The sequence below is a fragment of the Diorhabda carinulata genome, chromosome 5 (assembly GCF_026250575.1).
Source record: "Diorhabda carinulata isolate Delta chromosome 5, icDioCari1.1, whole genome shotgun sequence".
Classification (NCBI taxonomy): domain Eukaryota; kingdom Metazoa; phylum Arthropoda; class Insecta; order Coleoptera; family Chrysomelidae; genus Diorhabda; species Diorhabda carinulata.
In genome coordinates this window covers 4,031,371-4,055,093 of record NC_079464.1, presented here as the reverse complement: position 1 = coordinate 4,055,093, position 23,723 = coordinate 4,031,371, and the positions used below count along the sequence as shown (strand labels likewise).

Genomic DNA, 23,723 nt, shown 5'->3' with positions numbered 1-23,723 from the left:
TTCGGAAGTGCTAAAGTCAAGTGAAATGACAGTTGTGGGTAATTGGAATGAAAACAAGGGTGAGTGTAAATAAATATTATATTTAGTCGCATAAAATTTCACTCCATTATAATAAAAAATAAACAAAATCAATGCACATTGTATAAATATATCTAAGAGCGTTTAACAATTTCAGCCACTTATTTTATTGCTTACAGAATAAAACGAAAACATTTGGCACTATTGCACTTAATTTTCTAGTACAAGGATCTGTCAATAAATCCGCGACTTTTTTATGAATTTCCAATCTCTTGATCGGCCTATATGTCAACAGAAATCTGTCAATTCGTACAAGCTGCTTCGTTTAGTTAATTTTACATGTAAAAAGTGATTTACTGTATTTTCTTTAGGTCATAAAAGCACAATTGAGGTCTAAATATGGTGTTAACCTCGATTGGAAATTGTGGAAAACTTGACTTGGTCACTTTTGGGCACTACATTTACTGGAGAACTACCACAATGTTATTTGATCGCAATACGTACAAGTTTTCGTAAATTGGGGCCATCACAATACACCAAAGACCAAATAGTATGATTCTGATGGTGATTCAACACCAAATAAAGAGGAAATAAGATTATCAGTCAATAAGTCATAGTAGCCCATATTTTTTGTATCTATACACATCAAAAGGTGTAAAACAACAAACGACGAATATTGTGTCAATTCATTGGATGGATTTAAAAAGGATAAAAGAACTACTACATTTTGTCAGGAACAAAGTTCTATTGTACCGGGACAATTGATGTATATGAAAATCTACAAATTGATCCTTATTTTCCCGATTTAGTCTTTAGTGACTATTTCTTGTTTCCAAACTTGATGAAATGGCTCTACAGAAGGCATAAAAGATTTGAGGAAACGTTGGATTAAGTGCTTAGTGATTGAAGGAACCTAAATTGGAAATTAATTTTTTACTAAAAAAATCGCCGACTTATGGACTCGTCCTCGTATCATTATCAGAAAAAATTACACATTTGTGACTAAGATATAGATGAAAACTCGAGAGAATACATGAATTTTGCTGTTTAAATAACTTGAAAAGGTTTTTACACGTTTTTTATATATAAAAAAATTATTTTTAGGTTAATTTTTAATTATTTTCTACCCCCCAAACGAATTTGAACAATTTTTAACAATAAAAGAATAAATTAAAATGAATTTAAATTTGAGAATATTTCATTCGACGAACGAGATTCATTCCAGTGCTGAATTTTACACTCTACACTAAGAAAACATGAAACGTTATTTCCTTCAATAGCTAATTTTTAATTATCTAATTAAATAGGGTAAAGTTATAGATTTTCGGGTAGAAAAAGTCGAGAATATCAATAAGAAAGAATTTAATACAATTATTAACTCTTAAGTACCCATGGAAGATTTTGATATAAGATTCTACCGGTAAAGATCTCAGCAAGATTTTAAAGCTGCCCAAAAGTTTAATTTGTATTTAAAACATCAAAAACTTCCAATAAAACTCATATAATGCATGAAAAGATTTTTTGGTGACCAAAACGTGTTTTTTCATTTGTTTTGTCAAAATCTTTAAAAAGAAATTACTAAAATGTGTAATTTTTCCATAGAAAAAACATTTTATGATAAATATTACGAGTACAACATTATAAAAAAATAGCTATTTATCGGCAAGGCAGCTTCTACATCACTTGTGTATTTAATCTACACTGATTTCGTGCTATGTTAACATTTATCTATAATCTATATGTAAATATATTAATTATAAATATTTCTCGATTGTCAATTACCAAAAAAATAAAACTAAATTGACAAATTAACAAACGTTAATAACAAAACTTCGAAAACAACAAATATTAAAATGCTCATCAAATACTAATTTATTGCCATATCGTATTCGATACTTTTCTCACATCACCTGTAACTGCAGTTTCAGATGAAATGGTTTGATTTGGGAAGAAAAGTGAAAAAACTTTGAAGGAATTGGGGAAACAAAGGAGAAATTGGTACAAAAGGCAATAGAACTTTTTACGAAACCTGAAAATGTTGATATTGGAAAAGGAACATTAATGGAAAAAAAAATTAAGGAAAAAGTGAATTAGAGGAATTGAGAAAGAAAACAGATCAAGAAATGAGTACAAGATGCAATAACAGAAACACAGGAATCGGAGGGATTTGGAGATAAGGGAACGAAAGGAATAGATATAGGAGAGAACTAAAACCACATTTGGCACTTCAAAATGTTGATTCAAAAAAATTAACATGTGAAGAAACAATAATAGAGAAAAATGAAATTAAACAGCTGAATAAGAGGAAATGGGGAAGACTAATAGGAAATGAGAACGGAAATTGTTGAAGAAATAAGAGAAAATAGAAGATAACTTGTGTAATAATTAGAAATAAAAAGAAAAGAAACTACTGAATTAGAAGTATTAAAAAAGAATATGAAAAAAATTGATACAAGAGCGACCGAAGCCTTAATTGATACTTCGAAACGTAGAATTAAGAAAAAAGACAAAATAAGAAGCAATATTAGAGAAAAAGGAAACTAATGGTTAGAGCCAGGAACCTTCATCAGTTGAAACAGCTTAATTGGAGTAGATGAAAATGAAGATAATGAAAGAAATGAGTACAACACAGACAGAAATCATCATCTGACAGTGATAGCAAAATAAATAAGAATAGATGAAGAAAAACAATTGAATTAGAGGAATCGGGAAATAAGAAATGGATATAAGAGAAATTGGAACCTTAATTGACACTATGAAACGTAGACTCAAGAAAATGGAACACAAGAAGAAGAGTAATAAAAGAAAATGAAGATAATCATATGAATTAGAATAATTGGGAGAGGAAACAGTTAAGGAACTTAATATAAAAAAGACTAAAGTCTTTTTAGCTATTTTAAAACAAAGAATTAAGAAAAATGGTAAAATAAGAAGCAATAATAGAGAAAAATGAAATGAGGATGCAGAGCTGTATAAGAGCCAGGAAGCTTCATCAATCACCTTACAACGTAGACATTAAAAAATAATAATAACAAAAACAGCAAAATTGGAGGAAGTGAATACGAAGATAATGAAAGAAATGAGTACAATAGAGACAGGAATCATCATCAGAGACAGAGATAGTGAAAGAAATAAGAATAGAAAAACAAAAAAATAAACAGAACTAAGGAAATTTGGATAATTTAGAAGAAGAAGAAGAAGAAGAAGACAGTGAAGAAAATAGGTATAAAAGACTAAAAAGTCCTAGGCAGCTTAACTAAAGGAATTGGAAAAGAAAACAGTGGAAATGGGTATTAGAAAGACCGATACCTGAAAACATAGTAATTAGATAAGTAACAAAATAATAAAATAGAAACAGTTAGGTAAAAAACGAAGTTGGTATAACATTAGCTGTCAATATAAAACAACGCGAGTGTCATTAGCGTATAAAAGCTCATGGGGTAGTTGTCTTCGAATGTATATACTTCGATGAATATTTAAGCGTACGCGTACCACGGTTGTTTTCTCACCCATCTCAGTTTTCCGTGGGTTTGGGCGTGTATTTTAACGCTGGCGCTTTCGGCTGCCCTTACGGTTTCTTTTACGCTCTGCATTAGATTCTGAGCGTTACCCTCCAACATTTCGGTAGCTTCTCGATCCTCTTCGGATCCTGTAAATTGGAATAAATAATATAATAGATATCAATCGTTATTGCATCGATATTTGTTAATATAAATCGTACTGATGAGGCGCAATATCGTCGAAATCGGTCGTTAAAATTATATTTTTAATTATAACTATATAATTGTCATTTTATTTAAAAACTAATTTATTTATAATCTTATTATTTTCTGGACTAAATTTAAATTCAAGTCATATAACTTGGCAACCTTATAACTAATTCTAGGGATAATCTCTTATAGATTATGAATATGTATTATTGATATAAAAGAGTAAACAAAATGGATGTTTTTGTCGACTTATACGTCATTTTATAACGGGTGAAACAAAAATATTGATTGAAATGATAGTTTTTCCATGTTTGTTGGCTCCCAACTCGATATATACCGGATGAACCAAGAACCATATTTTCTTTGACTCATATATCTATATATAATGGGTGAACAAAAAAATGGTCTAAATTATAATTTCTCTTTTTTTTTGGGTGTTTTGGTTGACTAATATATAACAAGTGATCTAAAAAATTGATAAAAATCTCGAATTCCTATATTTTTTTATGTTTTTATAATAAGTAAACCAAAAAAATTTACCACAAACACAATATTCTTGACTTCGGATGTCTTTGTTGATTTGATGTAGGTCAACATGTTAAGAACGAACCAAAGTATTAAGTAAAATTATAATTTTTCCCTTTTTTTACGTTTCTCTTTTGTCTCGACCGTAGATTTATAAAGGATGAACCAAGAAAATTGATCAAAATTATGATTTCCTTTTTTTTTGATGTACATCCATAAAGAGTGAACCCAAAAACACGGATCAAAACGATAATTTTCTTATTTTCCACATTTTGTTGGCTTAACATGATCATTTGAATCAACTAACGTTATGCGATGTTGTCAAGTGTAAATTTATTTTGGAGATAATTGGAAATGGGAATTTTTTGTTAAAGAAAAGATACTACAAAAATTTCCTACCTTTATATCGTTTTCCAAACTCTGGTTAGCAAGCGAAATGTACAGCAAAACGAAATTAATGGAATAATTCGTAAATGATATATTTCAAAATTACCTTGAGATCCCAGCATCGTGGCTTTAACGGTACTAAGTATCTTCAATTGGGTAGCTATGGTCGGTATTCTTTCGCAAACTTGAAGTAAATTGGTTCTAATTCTCTTATCGGTACATTCCCTAGCTAATTGCTTGGCTATTCTAGTAACATCAGCACTGGCATCGGCTATGGCCTTAGCGGTAGCTATCAATTCTCTTTTGGAACCTAAATTTTGGGAAAATTAGATTTATAACAGAAAAAAAGGTTTTTTTTTTGAACAAATAAACGTAAATAATGAAATATTTTTGTAGTAAAAAAATTATAGAGGTTAAAATAGTCCTTAAATCAATGTAGGGTGTTTAATGATGATCATTTGGTACACCGTTGGGTACTAAAGATGTGACAAAGGGACATTTTGTGGTACTAACCTTTATCATCGTTGTGAACAAGTTCCGATAATCTTGCCATGAGTTTTGCCATCCGTTGGGCAGCAGCAATTAGATCGTTGTCCTTCGCAGACCATTGTCTCACTTCTCTATGCAAATTATGGGCTGCCACCTGTATTTAAGCATTTTGTTTGTTTTTCAATATTATTTTCACATCAAACATCACTTTTTATAAACCAAAAAATTGATGAACGACAAACAGTGAGGATAAAATCACATTTAAACAACGTTGCCGGATTTTTAAAATAGTATGCATATTGATGAAATACAAGACAATTTTTTTAATTTAACAACCCTAATGTGGAATTCCATTGTTAATTGACTTAGTCGATAAAGAGGTGGGAAAACTCAAGAACCAAATATGTCAATTTTCATTTAAATCTGGTAAATTTTTGATTTTTTTGACATCTACTACCTTGAAAACACCCGCACGTCGTTTATGCCCAAAATTATCAAAATGAGAACCGAAAACACAGACACAACCGATGGTAGATTAATACAACTGTAATAGACCAGTCAAAGTTGACAGTTTTCGGTTAAAATTGGGCTTAGCAACAATTATTATTAATTTTCATTATACCTGTATAATGAATTCAATATAATGGTTGATAAATTAAATTATCGCAACTCGTTTTCATTCACAAACGTTTCCTAAGCCCCTTTTTTAAATATCACAAATATTTTTTCTGTTAACTGCTGTAAATAACATGCTAGAATAAGATATTATACATAAAGTGCTATTACAATGTTTACAAATCTTCTTAAATAAAAAAATACAACTTATTACTTCACTAAATCACCTATAAGTAATAGAATTAAGCAAGAAAAATTTAAAGTCGAACATAATTCGACTGGACCATAACTCGAAATTGGTATAGAAGGTCGATCTTCACCCTACGCTCCTAAAAATCGAAAATAGGCGGTTTTAAAATAAAATATAGTCTCCTCAAAAAAAAAATCCAAGTAATTAATTAAATAAATCGAAATAAACTGGAAAAACGAACACAATTCGACTGGACTATAACTCGAAATTGGTATAGAAGGTCGATCTTCACCCTACGCTCCTAAAAATCGAAAATAGGCGGTTTTAAAATAAAATAGAGTCTCCTCAAAAAAAAAATCCAATTAATTAAATAAATCGAAACAAACTGGAAAAACGAACACAATTCGACTGGACTATAACTCGAAATTGGTATAGAAGGTCGATCTTCACCCTACGCTCCTAAAAATCGAAAATAGGCGGTTTTAAAATAAAATAGAGTCTCCTCAAAAAAAAAATCCAAGTAATTAATTAAATAAATCGAAACAAACTGGAAAAACGAACACAATTCGACTGGACTATAACTCGAAATTGGTATAGAAGGTCGATCTTCACCCTACGCTCCTAAAAATCGAAAATAGGCGGTTTTAAAATAAAATAGAGTCTCCTCAAAAAAAAAATCCAAGTAATTAATTAAATAAATCGAAATAAACTGGAAAAACGAACACAATTCGACTGGACTATAACTCGAAATTGGTATAGAAGGTCGATCTTCACCCTACGCTCCTAAAAATCGAAAATAGGCGGTTTTAAAATAAAATAGAGTCTCCTCAAAAAAAAAATCCAAGTAATTAATTAAATAAATCGAAACAAACTGGAAAAACGAACACAATTCGACTGGACTATAACTCGAAATTGGTATAGAAGGTCGATCTTCACCCTACGCTCCTAAAAATCGAAAATAGGCGGTTTTAAAATAAAATAGAGTCTCCTCAAAAAAAAAATCCAAGTAATTAATTAAATAAATCGAAACAAACTGGAAAAACGAACACAATTCGACTGGACTATAACTCGAAATTGGTATAGAAGGTCGATCTTCACCATACGCTCCTAAAAATCGAAAATAGGCGGTTTTAAAATAAAATAGTCTCCTCAAAAAAAAATCCAAGTAATTAATTAAATAAATCGAAATAAACTGGAAAAACGAACACAATTCGACTGGACTATAACTCGAAATTGGTATAGAAGGTCGATCTTCACCGTACGCTCCTAAAAATCCAAAATAGGCGGAAAAAAACTCGAGTCTTTAAAATTATATTTTGGACATTTATGAATCATAACCTTAAAAAAATTAAATCAAAAATTAATTTAATGAATAATTATGTAAATATTTTTTTTCGTCATTTTTACTGCCTTAGATAGATAATCAACAAAAATTAATATTAAAGCTAATCTACGGGGGGTAGGCGATACTATCTACAGCTAATTATACATACGAGGGGAAGTAGAATAGTAAAAATTAAATAATTACCATAATCGGTTGACTTGGGAGCGGTGCCGTTTTGAATACTTCATCTTCATCGTCGGTTTCAGGTGGAGGCGGTCTGACTGGAACTCCTTCGTAAGGTAAAGGAGGACGCGGCGGTGCTTGATCTAAACAAGAAACCATTGAAAATATAACGCCATATATACAGTGAGAAACGTAAACATTCAAACAATGGATTGATGTTAGAGATGAGAATCAAAAAAATAAAAATAACAGATAGCAATACATATTTTTAAAGCTTTATGACAACACGAATTACCGTCTTCTATTATATAATCGGGAATAAATCTCGATCTTCCTGGATGGGCATGTAAAAATAAAATACGTTCAACAAAATAGGCAATACGATAAAATATAATTCCACTATATACACACACACACATTATTTCATAAAATATCGAAAAGTTGAAATGAAATTTGAGGTTAAGAACTAATAGTGTTAATAAAGTCATTCGGGAAATTTTTGTAAACCACCTGTAATTTTTTATATTAATAATACAGTTACTTGGAAACACCTTTTTGGTAAACATGTTAGTATTCGAATGACTCTAGAAATACTATCACCTAACCTCTAAATTACAATTTTTAATCAGTGAAATTCATCGTATTGTTTTAGTAAGCATATTAGAACAAAACGAGCATTTATTTAGTCAAGCTTCCACCAAATAGCGTTCCACCATTGCTAATTAAATATATACAGTGTTATATGCCTTTACATCTTCAAAGGTCCTACTACAACAATGGTGCGATCATGTTGGGTAATTATTTGAAATTATGAAAGAGGGTAAAAGAAATTTGAGCAAAATTTGAGAAATTCTCTTGGAAGGGATGTTTGAGTCGAGAAAAATGAAAAGATATGTAGAATATTACAAAATGGCTACTAGTCCTATAATCCCATAGTGTTAATATAATATTGCTACTAATTTTTTTGCTTTCAGTATAATATTAAGGTTCTGACGTTGTTAAATGATGTTTTCTAGAAATTCCAACAAGTGAGGTCCAAAAAGTATCTAGAAGATTTGATTGTACTACAGAACGACATATAAATAGTACAATGTTGCCAAAATGTATCAAGTTTTTTTTTATATGGATATTGTCTACTAAACCAGTCCTTTATTAACAAACGACATGTTCTAGAAATTTCGAGAAACAAGAATTTTGAAGTATCCAAAATGTTCTAGACGTGCATAGATTATTAATATAAATAGTAACATACGTCAAAATGACATAATCAAGGGAAATGTTGCTAATATAGTACAAATACTGTGTATAGATTCTCAATTTCGAGCATAACATTTTCATCCAAGCTAGTATGACCCTGGTGTTTCTTCATATGGCTTAAAGAACTAGATTTTCTAAAAATTTCAAAAAGAGAGGATCTAAAATGTTCTAGACAGGCGTGAAACGTCAAATTATCGATTAGTACGACCCTGGTGTTTCTTCATATGACCAAAAGAACTAGATTTTCTAAAAATTTCAAAAAGAGAGGATCTAAAATGTTCTAGACAGGCGTGAAACGTCAAATTATCGATTAGTACGACCCTGGTGTTTCTTCATATGGCTTAAAGAACTAGATTTTCTAAAAATTTCAAAAAGAGAGGATCTAAAATGTTCTAGACAGGCGTGAAACGTCAAATTATCGATTAGTACGACCCTGGTGTTTCTTCATATGACCAAAAGAACTAGATTTTCTAAAAATTTCAAAAAGAGAGGATCTAAAATGTTCTAGACAGGCGTGAAACGTCAAATTATCGATTAGTACGACCCTGGTGTTTCTTCATATGGCTTAAAGAACTAGATTTTCTAAAAATTTCAAAAAGAGAGGATCTAAAATGTTCTAGACAGGCGTGAAACGTCAAATTATCGATTAGTACGACCCTGGTGTTTCTTCATATGACCAAAAGAACTAGATTTTCTAAAAATTTCAAAAAGAGAGGATCTAAAATGTTCTAGACAGGCGTGAAACGTCAAATTATCGATTAGTACGACCCTGGTGTTTCTTCATATGGCTTAAAGAACTAGATTTTCTAGGAATTTCAAAAAATATGATCTGGAAATATCTAAAATGTCAGATTAAAAAACATAAAATTGTCAAAATGACAGGATTATTGTCATCCAAGCTAGTTCGGTGCTGTTTTTGGTTTATATTGCCTAAGAACTAGGTTTTCTAGAAATTTCTAGAAGCAACAACTTAAAATTATCTGGAATATAGCAGTTAGATATGGAACTAACAAAAATGTCGAAACGTTACCATAAATTTTCCCTTTTTGCAACTAACTACCAACCAAAAGCTTTTTTTCCCAAAGTATTTACATGCTTATCTACATTTTTGGAAATACTATTCTAAAAGGCACAAAAGCGGAGTCCCGGAAAGCGTGCTAATGGAAAAAGGAACATGGAAATTTACCTGTTTCGTTAATATAGTTGGAAGTAGCTAATTCTTGACATAGTAAATCGGAATTTTCGGCTAAAAGACGGCAAAAGGAAGATATTAGTAGTCGACAGAAGAATTGAGATAAAGAAAAAATCAATTTTTATTTCAATATTAACCAAACATCAATAAAATATTAATGAATAACTATTGGTGTCGAAAATGTGATGTTTCGTTAACAGTTTGATAAAAATTGAAAATAAATCGAAAGCGGAAATTGAAATGGAAGGAAAAAAAATGAGATTAAGTAAGGTTATAATACCTCTTGCCCATTTCGGCAAGGGACTAATACGCCCCTGTTGTTGGTGCGTGGGACTCAGAGTCCCCGATTCCCTGCTGGGCGTTGGTGTATTTCGCAATGGCTCGCCAACTACAAATTGTGCATTAAGAGGTGTTAAAACTACTCAGCAAATTAAAAAAATTGTTAATATTTCAATATAAATATATACAATTAAATTTCAATAAAAGCATTGTAAAAAAATTTATAACAAATCAATTGAAAAAATAATAATCTAGAATGACTATTGGCAAATTGGTAGTTCCTTTTATCTTTTTATTATCTGGAACTACCAAAATAGGAGCAAAAAAAAAGTAAGAAAAAATAAAGAGGAAACAAAATTTTGTAGAATCTCAACTAAGAAGAACATAATAACGAAAATGAATTCTGATGAAGAAGAGATTTGGATGAAACGTTTAGAATTAGAAAAAGAAATAATGAATAACAAAAAGGAGATTGGAAGGAATAATGTGAAACGAATAAAGAGTTGCCCAAAATAAAATATCCAGTGTTTTAGATTATTTTTTGGGTTGCTAATATACAGAGTGTTGAAATTAAAAAGTATAATTGAAATTAGATTAGATGTATTTATAAATCAAAAAGTTTTTATGAGGGAGTGTTTTTTAAACAAAAATTCACTTGTAACCAAATTTTCATTCCAAATAATTTACAGGAAATCTCAAAAAGTGTACAATGTATCACAAAATTCAATTAAATTGCTTTATATGAGAAAAATTGAATATTAATTGAAATAAAGCTACTACTAGATGCAAAAAAATGTTTCTGATTTCAATAGTTTTATTAATGTTTCAAAAAAAAAACAATATCAAACGAAATTGTATCTGTAAGACGAAGAAACGAAGTGAATCATTGGAAATAGACGAAGGTACATTTCAACTACTAGAACCGGTTATTTAATTTTTCGATAATTTGAACTATTAGATTTGAAAACTTGTTTTTTTTTCTAGTTATTAATGTACAGGGTGTGTTTTTGTCAATATTAAACAGTATAAGGATAATTCGTAGTGACAATACTTGTATAAATACCAAAGTTTTCGTCACAAGTGCTTTTCAGACTGAAATTCACAGTAAAATATGTTTTATAATAAAATTTTCGTCCCTAAAGTGTACAGGGTATCCCAAAAATTAGTACAATTGTTTTTTCATCAAATCAAAGTATTTGTACAATGCTCTATTGAAAAAAAAATTCTAGAAAGCACCCAAAGTATACCTTTGTCAATAAAGTAACGGTTTGGTGTTGTTTCTGAAAAAAGAACAATTAATTATTAATATTTTCATCTGTAACTACTAAGCGGGTTATACTAAATTATAGTTAATGTTTTTAAAAGAAAAAAATGTACAAAAAACAATCTGTTTTTCCAAAAAAAAATTACCTAAATTCAATGAATTTATGTCGGGTAATGGTGGAAGATCTGGATTAACTTGAACGGCCTGACGAACTTGTCCAACGGCGTTCAACAACTAAAAATATAAAAATAAATATTAACCATGTTGTATAGAGTGTTTGTTAGGTTAGAATTTTCTTCTTTTCCTCGTATATAAATAAATATGCATTCATTGAATATGTTACGTTCTGTGTTTAAGAAGGATGAAATGGCTAGAAAATTAGGCAACATTTGAACTACTTATTCTATTAATTTTCATTATTAGAAAAAAAAAATCACTGTTTCAAAACCGTTGGGTACATTTAAACTACCACAAACGTTTATTCACTTTTTGTGATGATTTTATGAAAAAAATATATATTTAGAATTATAGGACGATTTTTGAAGTTAACAAAAATTAAAAAACAAAGAAAATTTATCAAAAAGAACAATATTTAATTAAATTGTTTTTGTAAGGCGAAGAAACAGAATCATTGGAAATAAACGAGGTACATTTGAACTACTATCATCGTTTATTTACATTTTAATAATAATTTGAAAAATGTGTATCTTCGAAATCATGATGGAATGATTGTAATGTAATTATCCAACAATATAAAAATAGATTTTTCTATTTTTCTCTATTCTACTTCAATTTTTGGATATAAATAATTAAAAAATAAGAAAAATCATTAATATTTCAAAATAAAATGTAAAAAGTTTCTCAATTTAAATGTTCTGCAAGACAAACAATATGGTTGTTGAAAAAATACCGGCTACATTTGAACTACTAGAACCGTTAATTTATTGTGTATTCAAATGATCATGTGATGATTGTTGAATTAACAAAACATATAAAAATATATTTAGTTGTAATATTCGGTCATATTTTATACAAATTACTAAGTGGAACACTAAATCTACATCTTTTGTTTTAATAACATTTTATTTGCAAATCGAATAAACAGTGTGTATATTTCAACAATAAACAAGTTACATTTGAATTACCACAACGATTTATTCACCATTTTTAAGAAAAATTCAGCTTCAAGGCAAGAAATATCAACCAAATAGAAAACTTATGGTTAAAACAGAAGCCTAAAATAAAAATCCTTCTATAGAAACGATACAGAAAAGCTGGAAAATTATTTGTATCATTCTCGAATGACAATATCGTGATGAATAGAAGGAAAGCTAATACTTTTCTAAATAAAATTGTATATCTAAGGCGAAGGAACAATGAGTATTGTTGAAAGTAGAAAAGGTACATTTGAACTACTACAACTTTTCTAATAATTCATGTATAAAAATTCTACTTTAAGAAAAGAAATTTACAAAGTAATCGTTGGAATACGAGCTTTTTCTGTACCGAAGGAAAAATCTTTTCATAGAAACGATAAAAAAAAGCTGGAAAAGTCTTTTTATCATTCTCGAATGAAAATATTTTGATGAATAGAACCAAATTCAGTATTTTTTTATTACTAGACTTTAAACTCGTTACGCAAATTATTAATAAGGGATGTAGACATTCAGCAAAACAAATTTTATACAAATTCCCAACAGGATACTTTATCTACATCATTGTGTCTTTTCTCATAGTCTCGGAATGTCAAACTGGACCATCCTGCTAAGAAAAATCAAAGAATTTTCAATTTTTATAGTGACAACTTCAACTTATAGTGAATATCTTACAGTTGGAATCTGAATAAATAGTTACTATCTTTGAAATTAGAAAAGGTACATTTGAACTACCATATCTCTTTTTAATAATTTCTATACAAAAATTCATCTACACCGTTGTGTCTTTTCTTATAGTTTCTGGAAGTCATCCCACTAAGAAAAATCAAATAATTTTCGTTTTTACAGTGACATTGTGAATATCTTACAGCTTTATTGGAATCTCTCCACTTGGAAGCAGCGTTAGAATCAGCTGGATTAACGGCAACCAATTTAGCATCTTGCACCATCGGTGGAACAGCTAAAAACAATAAAAACATTAATAAAACACTCGAATAAAGTTTTTATCTGCATACCGCTTTGTAATAGATCAGAAGCACTGTTAACGTTCTCTATGAAATTAGGATCTTCGGAATTGTCGCTTTCCTGTTTAGCCACAAGGAGAACCCTATTAGCCAATCTGGCTATCGCAGAAGTATTATCGACCATCTTCTGCGGTTGTCTATTCTTTATGGCTTCTTCGCATAAGAAAGTGTGTTTCTTCATTTGCTCCTCTAAAAACAACAAACGAAATTTTGAATTTTTTCGAATCTGAGTTTTGTACGTTTTCATATTTACCTGAGGCTTTGATGAAGTCGCCGGAATCGGTGGCTTCGTCGCATAAATTACGAACTTTGGTTAAAGTATCTGCGTATTGTTGTCTTAGATTTTCGAAATGTTCGTCGGCGGCTTTAGACGTCGGATAATTCATACGGATACTTCCGGCAGATATTAATTGGGGAGTTAGACTTTCGACTTGATTGGCGGCGCATTGGAGGGCTTCCGCTAATTTCTTATTACCTGAACTTCCCCCTAAAAAAATTAGTTGGTTTAGTGGATTGCAATGAATTTATTTAAAAAAAATTAATATTTTTTTCTTTCATTTACAACTATATTTTCATCTCCTTGTGATATAATAACCTCTAAACATTTCGCTGTGTTTATATACTTCTTCTTTTTTACTATTTTCTATCTATTTATATCAATTATGTTGAATTTTGTATCATTTATCCCTTTCTTTTCATTTTTTTTCTTTAGGTGTTCCTATAATCTCTACTCTTTCCGTTTTATTGTATCAAATTATTTTATTTTTTGTTTTATGTTTATTATTATCGTTTTATGACATTTCTACCTAATTCTTCTTTTTTATATTAATTTATCCTGTTTTCTATTCTTTGTCTATTTTTATCATCTATTTCCAACATTTTCATATTCTTTTTCCTTTTCTTTATGACATTGGTCCCCTAATTTACTCTCTTTTCATTCAACTGCATTTATTTATCATCTTTTTTGTTCTATGCCTATTTTTATCATCTGTTTTTAACGTTTTCACCTTCTTCATTTTCTTCATGACATTGCTTCCCTAATTGACTCTATTTTTCTTTTTCTCTAATCCCTTTTTATCGTTTTTATTTTTATTCTTCATTTCTTCTGTTTTCTATTTTATTTTTATCTTTATGCTCCATTTTTGTATCATTTGCATCATCCTATCGCATTACTGTAATTAATTATTATTTTTTTTGTTAAATCTTCTTTTTTCCCATTTATTATTTGTCTACTTCCAACTATTATCAGTATTTCTTTATACATCTTTAGTATTTTAATTTATATGTTATATTACTTGTTTCTTGTATTTTTGTATGATATTTATTGTTGATCTTATCAATTTCCGTCTTCTACCCTTTTTATTCACTATTTTTTTGCATATTTCTCTTCATTTCTTCTCATCATTGCTCTTCTATTCTATCTTTCGACTAATTTCGCTGTGTTTCATGTCTTCTATATATTTCTGTCATTCCCATTATCCTCTTAATCTCCTTCTTACACTATTCTTCCTCCAATTTCACCGTGTTAATTTATTTCTTCTATTTTTTGTCTTACACTATTGTTATCTTCTTTATTTCACTTTCTCGTACATCTGATTATATTTCTTTTGGTATTGGATTTCTTTTTCATTTAATTTGAAACTGTTGTGTGCCTACAAAATTTAATTATCAATTATTTTGTATACAAACCTGCTGCTACCATTTTAGCTGTCTTAACTGCTCTATTCGAGAACTGTTGTATATTAGCTGCTTTGTCTGCGAAGTTCTGATCCCTATTTGGTGTACCTTCAGGTGCTAGAGCCGCTTCCGTGAATTGTTTCAATGGCGTTACAATATCTATGAAATCTTCCACTACTCTATTAACGACTGCCTGATTTATCTTTTCTTTCAGTTCGTGTAATTTTTGCGAAAGGTGTCTGGCTACTTCCTGTGCTTGGGGGGTATTACCCAAACCCTGACGACATAAATCGGCCAAGTGATGAGATAAAGTATCCACTTCGTCGCAGAGTTGGAGGATTTCGGCCTTTTGGACTCCTGGTAAACCATCGGCGACCTTAAAAAAACGAAATTTTGAAAATATTTCACGAATATATTAAATTAATTAATTACTTTTCTTCCTTCTTCTACAATTGCACTTATTGCTCTTTGTCCGAGACCTTTGTCGTCATGTCCTGGGTTCGATAACCATTTTCTGGCCTGCTCTAACCTAAAAACACATCAACTGTAAACAAACACTCATATAACTCCATTTGACACTTCTAAAATCACCAAATTACTATGTCTTCTTTATTTATATCCCAAATACCTCCTTCTAGTACATAATCATCTAATTCTGTATTACAATCTCCAGATTTCTTTATCTTATGTACTCTAGGCTTTAAGAATGAAGTTTATTTGTCTATTAACCTAGAATTGTACTTCATACTTCATCTAATCTTTGTGGTTATTTTGTTTAACCTTTACCACAATAACGAGACCACAGTGCACTCTAAGCAGCCTTTTTACTGATTTCTTCCATAAACTAGTGGATCACCATAGTTTTCTTCTGAAAACTCCTACCGTCTACTCCTACACCTTCCAACATCTTTAATCCATTAAAAACCAGGTAGATTCTATCTCTATACGTGCACCTCCTTTCTAGTCTTCCCTGTATGATATATCTCCATAATTAGGCTCTAATAATTCTCCATCTAGTGCTGTTCATCTATTTTTAATTTGTTTATTACATTACCTTGTATGAAAATGTATAAAAACAGTAGATTCGATAAGCAACAGGTTGTAACCTTATGAATAGTTCAAATGAACCCTTTTGCAAAATCCAATTTATAACATACTCAATCATTTTTACAAATTCAAAACACAACCACACAATAGTTCAGATTTTACCCTTACATATCGAGTACATTTAATGCTCTCTTTAATTTTTTTTCTTCTGGAAACTCCTACTGTCTACTCCTACACCTTCCAGCATCTTTAATCCATTAAAAACCAGGTAGATTCTATCTCTATACGTGCACTTCCTTTCTAGTCTTCCCTGTATGATATATCTCCATAATTAGGCTCTAATAATTCTCCATCTAGTGCTGTTCATCTATTTTTAATTTGTTTATTACATCACCTTGTATGAAAATGTATAAAAACAGTAGATTAGATAAGCAACAGGTTGTGACCGTGTGAGTAGTTCAAATGAACCCTTTTGCAAAATCCAATTTATAAAATATTCAATCATTTTTACAAATTCAAAACACAACCATACAATAGTTCAGATTTTACCCTTACATATCGAGTACATTTAATGCTCTCTTTAATTTTTTTTCTTCTGGAAACTCCTACTGTCTACTCCTACACCTTCCAGCATCTTTAATCCATTAAAAACCAGGTAGATTCTATCTCTATACGTGCACTTCCTTTCTAGTCTTCCCTGTATGATATATCTCCATAATTAGGCTCTAATAATTCTCCATCTAGTGCTGTTCATCTATTTTTAATTTGTTTATTACATCACCTTGTATGAAAATGTATAAAAACAGTAGATTAGATAAGCAACAGGTTGTGACCGTGTGAGTAGTTCAAATGAACCCTTTTGCAAAATCCAATTTATAAAATATTCAATCATTTTTACAAATTCAAAACACAACCATACAATAGTTCAGATTTTACCCTTACATATCGAGTACATTTAATGCTCTCTTTAATTTTTTTTCTTCTGGAAACTCCTACTGTCTACTCCTACACCTTCCAGCATCTTTAATCCATTAAAAACCAGGTAGATTCTATCTCTATACGTGCACCTCCTTTCTAGTCTTCCCTGTATGATATATCTCCATAATTAGGCTCTAATAATTCTCCATCTAGTGCTGTTCATCTATTTTTAATTTGTTTATTACATCACCTTGTATGAAAATGTATAAAAACAGTAGATTAGATAAGCAACAGGTTGTGACCGTGTGAGTAGTTCAAATGAACCCTTTTGCAAAATCCAATTTATAACATACTCAACCTCGATGTTATTAAATATCATAAATTAATTATTGAACTCACCTTCCTTGTACAGTATGAGCAGTCTGTTGTAATCCAGTCTTATCCACAGCCACAACGGCATTCATCACTGCTTGCTGTAAATCTCCTAATTTATCCCTGATTCCTCTGGCTAATGATTCGGCTTGTGGAGTCGCACCTTTACCGTCTTGTCTCAATTCACATAAAGCGTCCGTCATGGTGGTTAGATCAGAGCAAATTTTTTTAATCGCATGAGCATCTTGCGGGAGACACCTGAAATGTAATAGTTCATTCGGGCAACTGTTCGTTTGCAATATGGAAATGTTACCTGTCTGCTACTTTTTGGGCAGCATCAATTATCTGTCTGAGAGATTTTTCACCTACACCGCCTCTAACAGCAGTAGGGTCCTAAAGAGGGTTTCAGTGTCAGTAAACGGTTTCAATATTCACAAAACTGTTAGATGTTGATGTATGTTATAGTGAAATAATGAATAGTTTTATAGAAATGTACTAAAATGACATCAATTTGAATTAAGGATGTTTCTAAATTACGACAGAAAAACTGTTTTCAGTATAGAACACCCCAAAAGTTTCTTTATTGGGGTAATATAGTCAAAGCTTGATTTTAAAGTATGTATCTGTGAAGAACATATTGAGGAATTTACTAAGGGCGGTATCAAGTGGGTAGTAAAATACCAAAGTAAACATACCAAAAATTGGGGATTGAAAAATCAAAATTAAATTTGAAACTTTGTATCGAAACATTTAAAACTTTTAGTAAAATGAAAATTAAACAATTTATAAAGAAAAATGTCAAAAATTGATGGTAAAAGCTTAAAATAACATAAAACAAGTATTTAATAAAGTAATAAATAAATATTCAATAAAAATGGTATGAAAGGATTAAAAATAATTTAGTAACATCTAATTAATCCTTAAATGACATCAATTTGAATCAAGGATGTTTCTAAATATGACAGAAAAACTGTTTTCAGTATAGAACACCCCAAAAGTTTCTTTATTGGGGTAATATAGTCAAAGCTTGATTTTAAAGTATGTATCTGTGAAGAACATAATGAGGAATTTACTAAGGGAGGTATCAAGTGGGCAGTAAATTACCAAAGTAAACATACCAAAAATTGGGGCTTGAAAATCAAAATTAACTTTGAAATTTAGTATCGAAACAAATAAGACTTGTGGTAACATAAAAATTGAACAATTTAAAAGGAAAACTGTCAAAAATTGATCAAAAAGTCGAATTTAAATAACACAAATTGTACTTACAAATAACCAATCATTAGCGGCGTTTATTTTGTTAACAATTGCATTTTGTAGCTTCTTCAAAACTGTAAGATTATCCAAATCTGATTGTTCTTCATCGTAGCTAGTCAACTGTAAAACTCTGATGATTTCATTAATTTCGTCAGTCATTCTTTGACACAAATAATTCCTATTTTCAGCTGCTTCTTCGGCGCCTTTTCCACCTTGAGACACTATGTGAATGTAAATTTTCATTGAACAGATCAATATCGGTGCCAATGTTTTTATTTGTTCCAAACATCTTACCAGAATTTCAGAATGTACCTGATGAGTTAATTCTTTTTCTCTAGCACTAACTTCTCTAGTAACTTTACTAAGACAAGGGCTCAAGTCTCTTAAAAATTGAACGAGTTCGTCTAGAGTTTCGATAACTTCAGCGACGGCGAGGTAATCGAGAACCCTGTGGCATTCTTTGATGATTTTTCTCACTTCCGATTCGTCAAAACATAAAAGTAGAGCTGAAGTTGCCTGGAAAAAAAGTTTTTTAAACACAAGTCGATTGAGAGGGAAAGTAGACGTACTTGTAAAATACCGCCGCTTCCTTCAATCAATCGTTTTCTTGCCGGAGACGAGAAGGGATCTTGTTTAAGCATATCACTAGCTTCTTCCAATAGTTTGGAAGAGCGCTCCACTCTGACAAGAGCTGCTGGCATATCTTGACGTAAGATGGCGTCATCTGAGCTGTTGATTGTTTCGCGACCAACCTTATATAAAAAAACAAACTATGTTATTGGGTCAGATAAATCACATATCATCTGATTGCTGATCCCAACCCAGGACAAATATATGAAATTTGGGCATTTAATAACTGTTATTGAACAATTATCAACGATTCATCCACTCACTGTTCATGAGAATTGTAACTAGACAGCAATTTAAGGGGAATCAGTTCAAAAAACCATAGAAAAATGAAAAAATCCATCAATATATCGCATTTACTATCTGATTTATCAGGGCAGAAAGGATTACGATCAGTTTCCGAATGATGATAGGGTTAACCCGATCATAATTTGTGAAAAGTTTAATTTTAGAGGTAGAGGTCTCAAGGTCGAGCTAATTCATTGTTTTCTCTATGGTATCCTAGATGGGTCTGCTAACATAAATAGAAATAGCAAAAATGACGTTTGAATAAATATAAAATTACATGTTAATAGTGCATTAGTTCTGGTTGTTGATTTTGAATTAAATCTTTCCTATTATTCTACCAATTATAATTTATCCTATTTGTTTATTTATTCTCTAATTCTTTGAAAGAAATGGAGCGTTTTACAATATGGCTTCTAATTATAAACAATCCCAATTTAAGATCTCAATTTTATATTTCAGTCAGCCATTTCAGTATGTAATCTTTTATCAGGAAAAATGTATTTTTTTTCTCAAAAAGTTATTATCACATAATTATAAAACATTTTTTAATTTTTTTTTGGTAAAATTGGTCTTTAAATTTACTTATTTGTACTAAGGTTTGAATTTAATCAGAACAAGACATTCTAGGTTCGTTCCAACTCGTCATAGAGTCGTCCTTGGTACGGTAAGATTCTGCGCAATAGAGATTACGTTAAACGAACGATTCTGTTTTGTGTTCCGACCGACTTGTACAGTTACAGGAACTGTCATTTAATCGCTTCCAATAACCGTTCAGATTAGCAGATTGGAGCAAAGCTAATAGTGAACCACCATCCATGAAGAAAACACTTTGTAGCATTTATATCATGGAACCATCTAAATATAAGTGATCTGGTCACCCGTCATAAATAACAAAAGGAGTGACACTTGAAGTTTGAGTCCCATGAATTATAAAAGAATATAAACAACTTATATTAATCGTTTGCAAAATTAAAAGTTATGAAAAATCGACAATAATACTTTTATTTTACTTGGTGCTTTTTGTATTTTGACTAATTGTACAAATAAATAACAATATTTTTACTATAATGGAATTTTAAGATGATTTAGTATGAAGGAATTTGTGATTACTGCAAACGATTTAACAGAAGGTAAAAATCAAAATTGATATCAGGTACTACTATTTATTATTATTATTATTATTATTAATCATATTTCATGAAAATTATTGAATGAAATACTAAGTCACATCCTTTTATACTGATAATCGTAAAATATATGATAATGATGATAAAACAAAAAATATGATTCAATTATCTATAATAATGACGAATCGACCACTAAATCACATTAAAAGTGTTATAAATCATTCCAAGAAATGTTTTTTATCTTTAAAAACGGAATAGTGGAAACGAAATAAATATATAAAGAGTTGCAAAGGGGTTTCCCCCCGTTTTCCCTGAAAACTGTCCACAAATGTTCGTTTTAATTTATTCGGGAAGTCTTATAAAGCGAATAAATTATCCCCATTCACATTGGAGTTGAAATAATATTCTTTGTTATGAATTTGGAGGTTTATAAAGTAGTTTTAGAAAAATATCAGTTTGCTAATATATTTTTTATTTATTTAACTTTCAACAATGGATCATTTCATTGAAATCAATTCTGTAGTAAACAATTTCACTCAATATTAACGAAATTTACTGTCAAATGAAGTGATTGACGAACATTGTGGAAACATGTTATTTATAATAAATTTAAAATGCAAAAATTAATGGTTTTAGTTTGAAAAAAATTGATTTTCATTACCTTGACCAAATTAAATACAGCATTGCTGACTGATCTAACTGGTTGTTGAAGGTCGGGCATAGGTATACCATCTTCAGCTTCTTCGTGGAGAATTACCAATTTTGAAACCTGAAAATGAAATTTCCTAACATATTTTTTATCCTACGACTCCTGATTTTAGAAAATTCTGAAAATATTCGCCTCGTTTATTCGAAATTTTCGAATTTTTGTTAATTATATTTTTTTGATTAACTAGGTCGTAAAACATAGAATTCATAATTTCATACTTTAGTCAATATTCCAACAAGTTTATTGTCCGTTATTTCCGATATTACGAAATCTTTCATCGTCCTGATTTTTTTCTGCATACATCTAACCTTCAAAAGCACCCCCCTGTAATTTCAGCTCAATGCCCCAATTATTTTGGCGCCAGTTTCAGAAAAACCTGAATATAGTGTTATTCCGAAAAATACAATAAAATAATCAAATAAATATGAAAACATTTTGACCAAAATTGATTGAGAAAAAAAAAAGAAATTGAAAAAATTCGAAATTAAAGAAATTTTTGTCTATTCACGAATTGAAAACAAAAAAAAGATATATATATATATATATATATATATATATATATATATATAAAATCAAATAGCAAATATTTTAATACTTTTTCTATTAATTCGAAGTGAATTTCTAATTTAAACTAAATACGTTTCGAATTTAATTATCAACTGGCAAAATCTCTGGAATCAATGAAAAACTTGACTTATTTCATAAAAATTTTGGACCAATACCAAGCAGATCACAAATTTGTGAGTCTCAAAATATATTTAACGAGTTTCACCAAATAAAATCTTAGTTATCCACTTAAAATATTCTATAACCTTATTTTTGAGACACCCCCGTATTAAAATTAATACAAATACTAATTTAATATGTAAAAAGAAAAATCCTAACCTACAAAACTGTAAAATTAATATTCAGATGTTTTGCCGCATAATACCGTGCATTATCGATTGAAGACGTTTTAAACCTTAAATAAAATGCAGAAATTGAATAAAGGAGTAGCCTGTCTCGAAAGAAAAAGCGACTGAACCAATGATATTAGGTTTACAAAATTTCTACACCAAACTTCATGTTAATGTTAATGGTTTTATCAAATTTCTAGTTTCCATTAAACAAAAAAGGACTAAATTATTTATTTTCAATATAATTTAGAATTTACGAGGCATTAAAAGTATTATGATTATACAATGTAAAATATCCAAGATTTTATTGTAAAATTTCACAATTTAACACACCGCTTTAAATGTGACAAAAGTAGGTATGTGTAGGTGTCTCAATGAATATTACCATAACTGTGGGTTTAAAACGTTTCATATTGATTAACAATTTATTGTAAACAATCTAAAAAGGATTCCTGACCTTATTTGGTTTGGTGAAAATGTACTTAATACAAAATCAGTTCAATTTCATTTACAAAACAAATGTTTATTACTATGACTGATGGTTAAAAATAATGTTTTATATTCAAGATCATGACCATTAAGTAAATTATTATATTGGCCTCGGTTCGTGAAATAAACAATGTTTTTGGAACTTGGGCAACGCCTACATTAGTTAATTTAACACACTATTAAAAAATAAATACTCATTTCTTTTTATGAAATTACCTAAATATCTTTAAAGATCGTAATTAGAAGATAAAAGTCTTAATTAGAACAAGGATAAAAAAACAAATTGTAAACAATCCATAACACAAGTATGACTAAAGTTTCTAAAAATACGTGACAATAATAAAACTTGGCAGTAAATTTGTAAGGTATAAGGGTCCTTACCTGTTGTGCAACTGGATCTAAAATAGATTCAATCGTTTTTGTATGAAAAACTGGCATTTTCAATTGTTATACGTAGATTATAACACAATAAACATAAAATAAAAATTATACCAATTCGAAAATTTGAATTTATATGCAGACTCAACCAACTCTCGCGAACTTTTAAGGAGAGATTAGATATGTCTCAAGACTGTGATAATAAACATAAGAAAACTAAAGAAGTTATTTATAGATATTATAACCCTACCTTTCTTTAGCGCTATCTACTAGCTAATATAAAAAGTATTAAACGTCATTTAAATATGGAATCTACATATCGCAGT

General features: G+C 29.9%; 2 protein-coding genes across 10 annotated transcripts in view; one reads left to right on the top strand and one right to left on the bottom strand.

The window, feature by feature from the left end:
• Positions 1-23,723, top strand: part of LOC130894451 (uncharacterized) — a 692,198-nt gene that overhangs the window by 651,639 nt on the left and 16,836 nt on the right. The window lies entirely within an intron of this gene.
• Positions 61-23,645, bottom strand: LOC130894434 (vinculin). 9 transcript variants are annotated; one of them, XM_057801285.1, is made up of 20 exons: positions 23,401-23,635; positions 21,587-21,694; positions 19,453-19,635; positions 18,896-19,399; positions 17,940-18,019; positions 17,654-17,884; positions 15,722-15,818; positions 15,302-15,665; positions 13,866-14,099; positions 13,604-13,801; positions 13,457-13,548; positions 11,580-11,667; positions 11,417-11,449; positions 10,171-10,278; positions 9,885-9,944; positions 7,737-7,775; positions 7,463-7,584; positions 5,154-5,283; positions 4,747-4,950; positions 61-3,667 (listed from the first exon to the last, which is right to left on the bottom strand). In XM_057801285.1, exons 1-20 carry the CDS (start codon positions 23,455-23,457, stop codon positions 3,495-3,497), a joined length of 3,105 nt encoding a protein of 1,034 aa, XP_057657268.1. In that variant the 5' UTR covers positions 23,458-23,635; the 3' UTR covers positions 61-3,494. The 9 variants fall into 9 exon arrangements, with proteins under 9 accessions (XP_057657268.1, XP_057657259.1, XP_057657260.1 ...); XM_057801276.1 differs by lacking the exon at positions 7,737-7,775 and adding an exon at positions 4,653-4,673; XM_057801277.1 differs by lacking the exon at positions 7,737-7,775.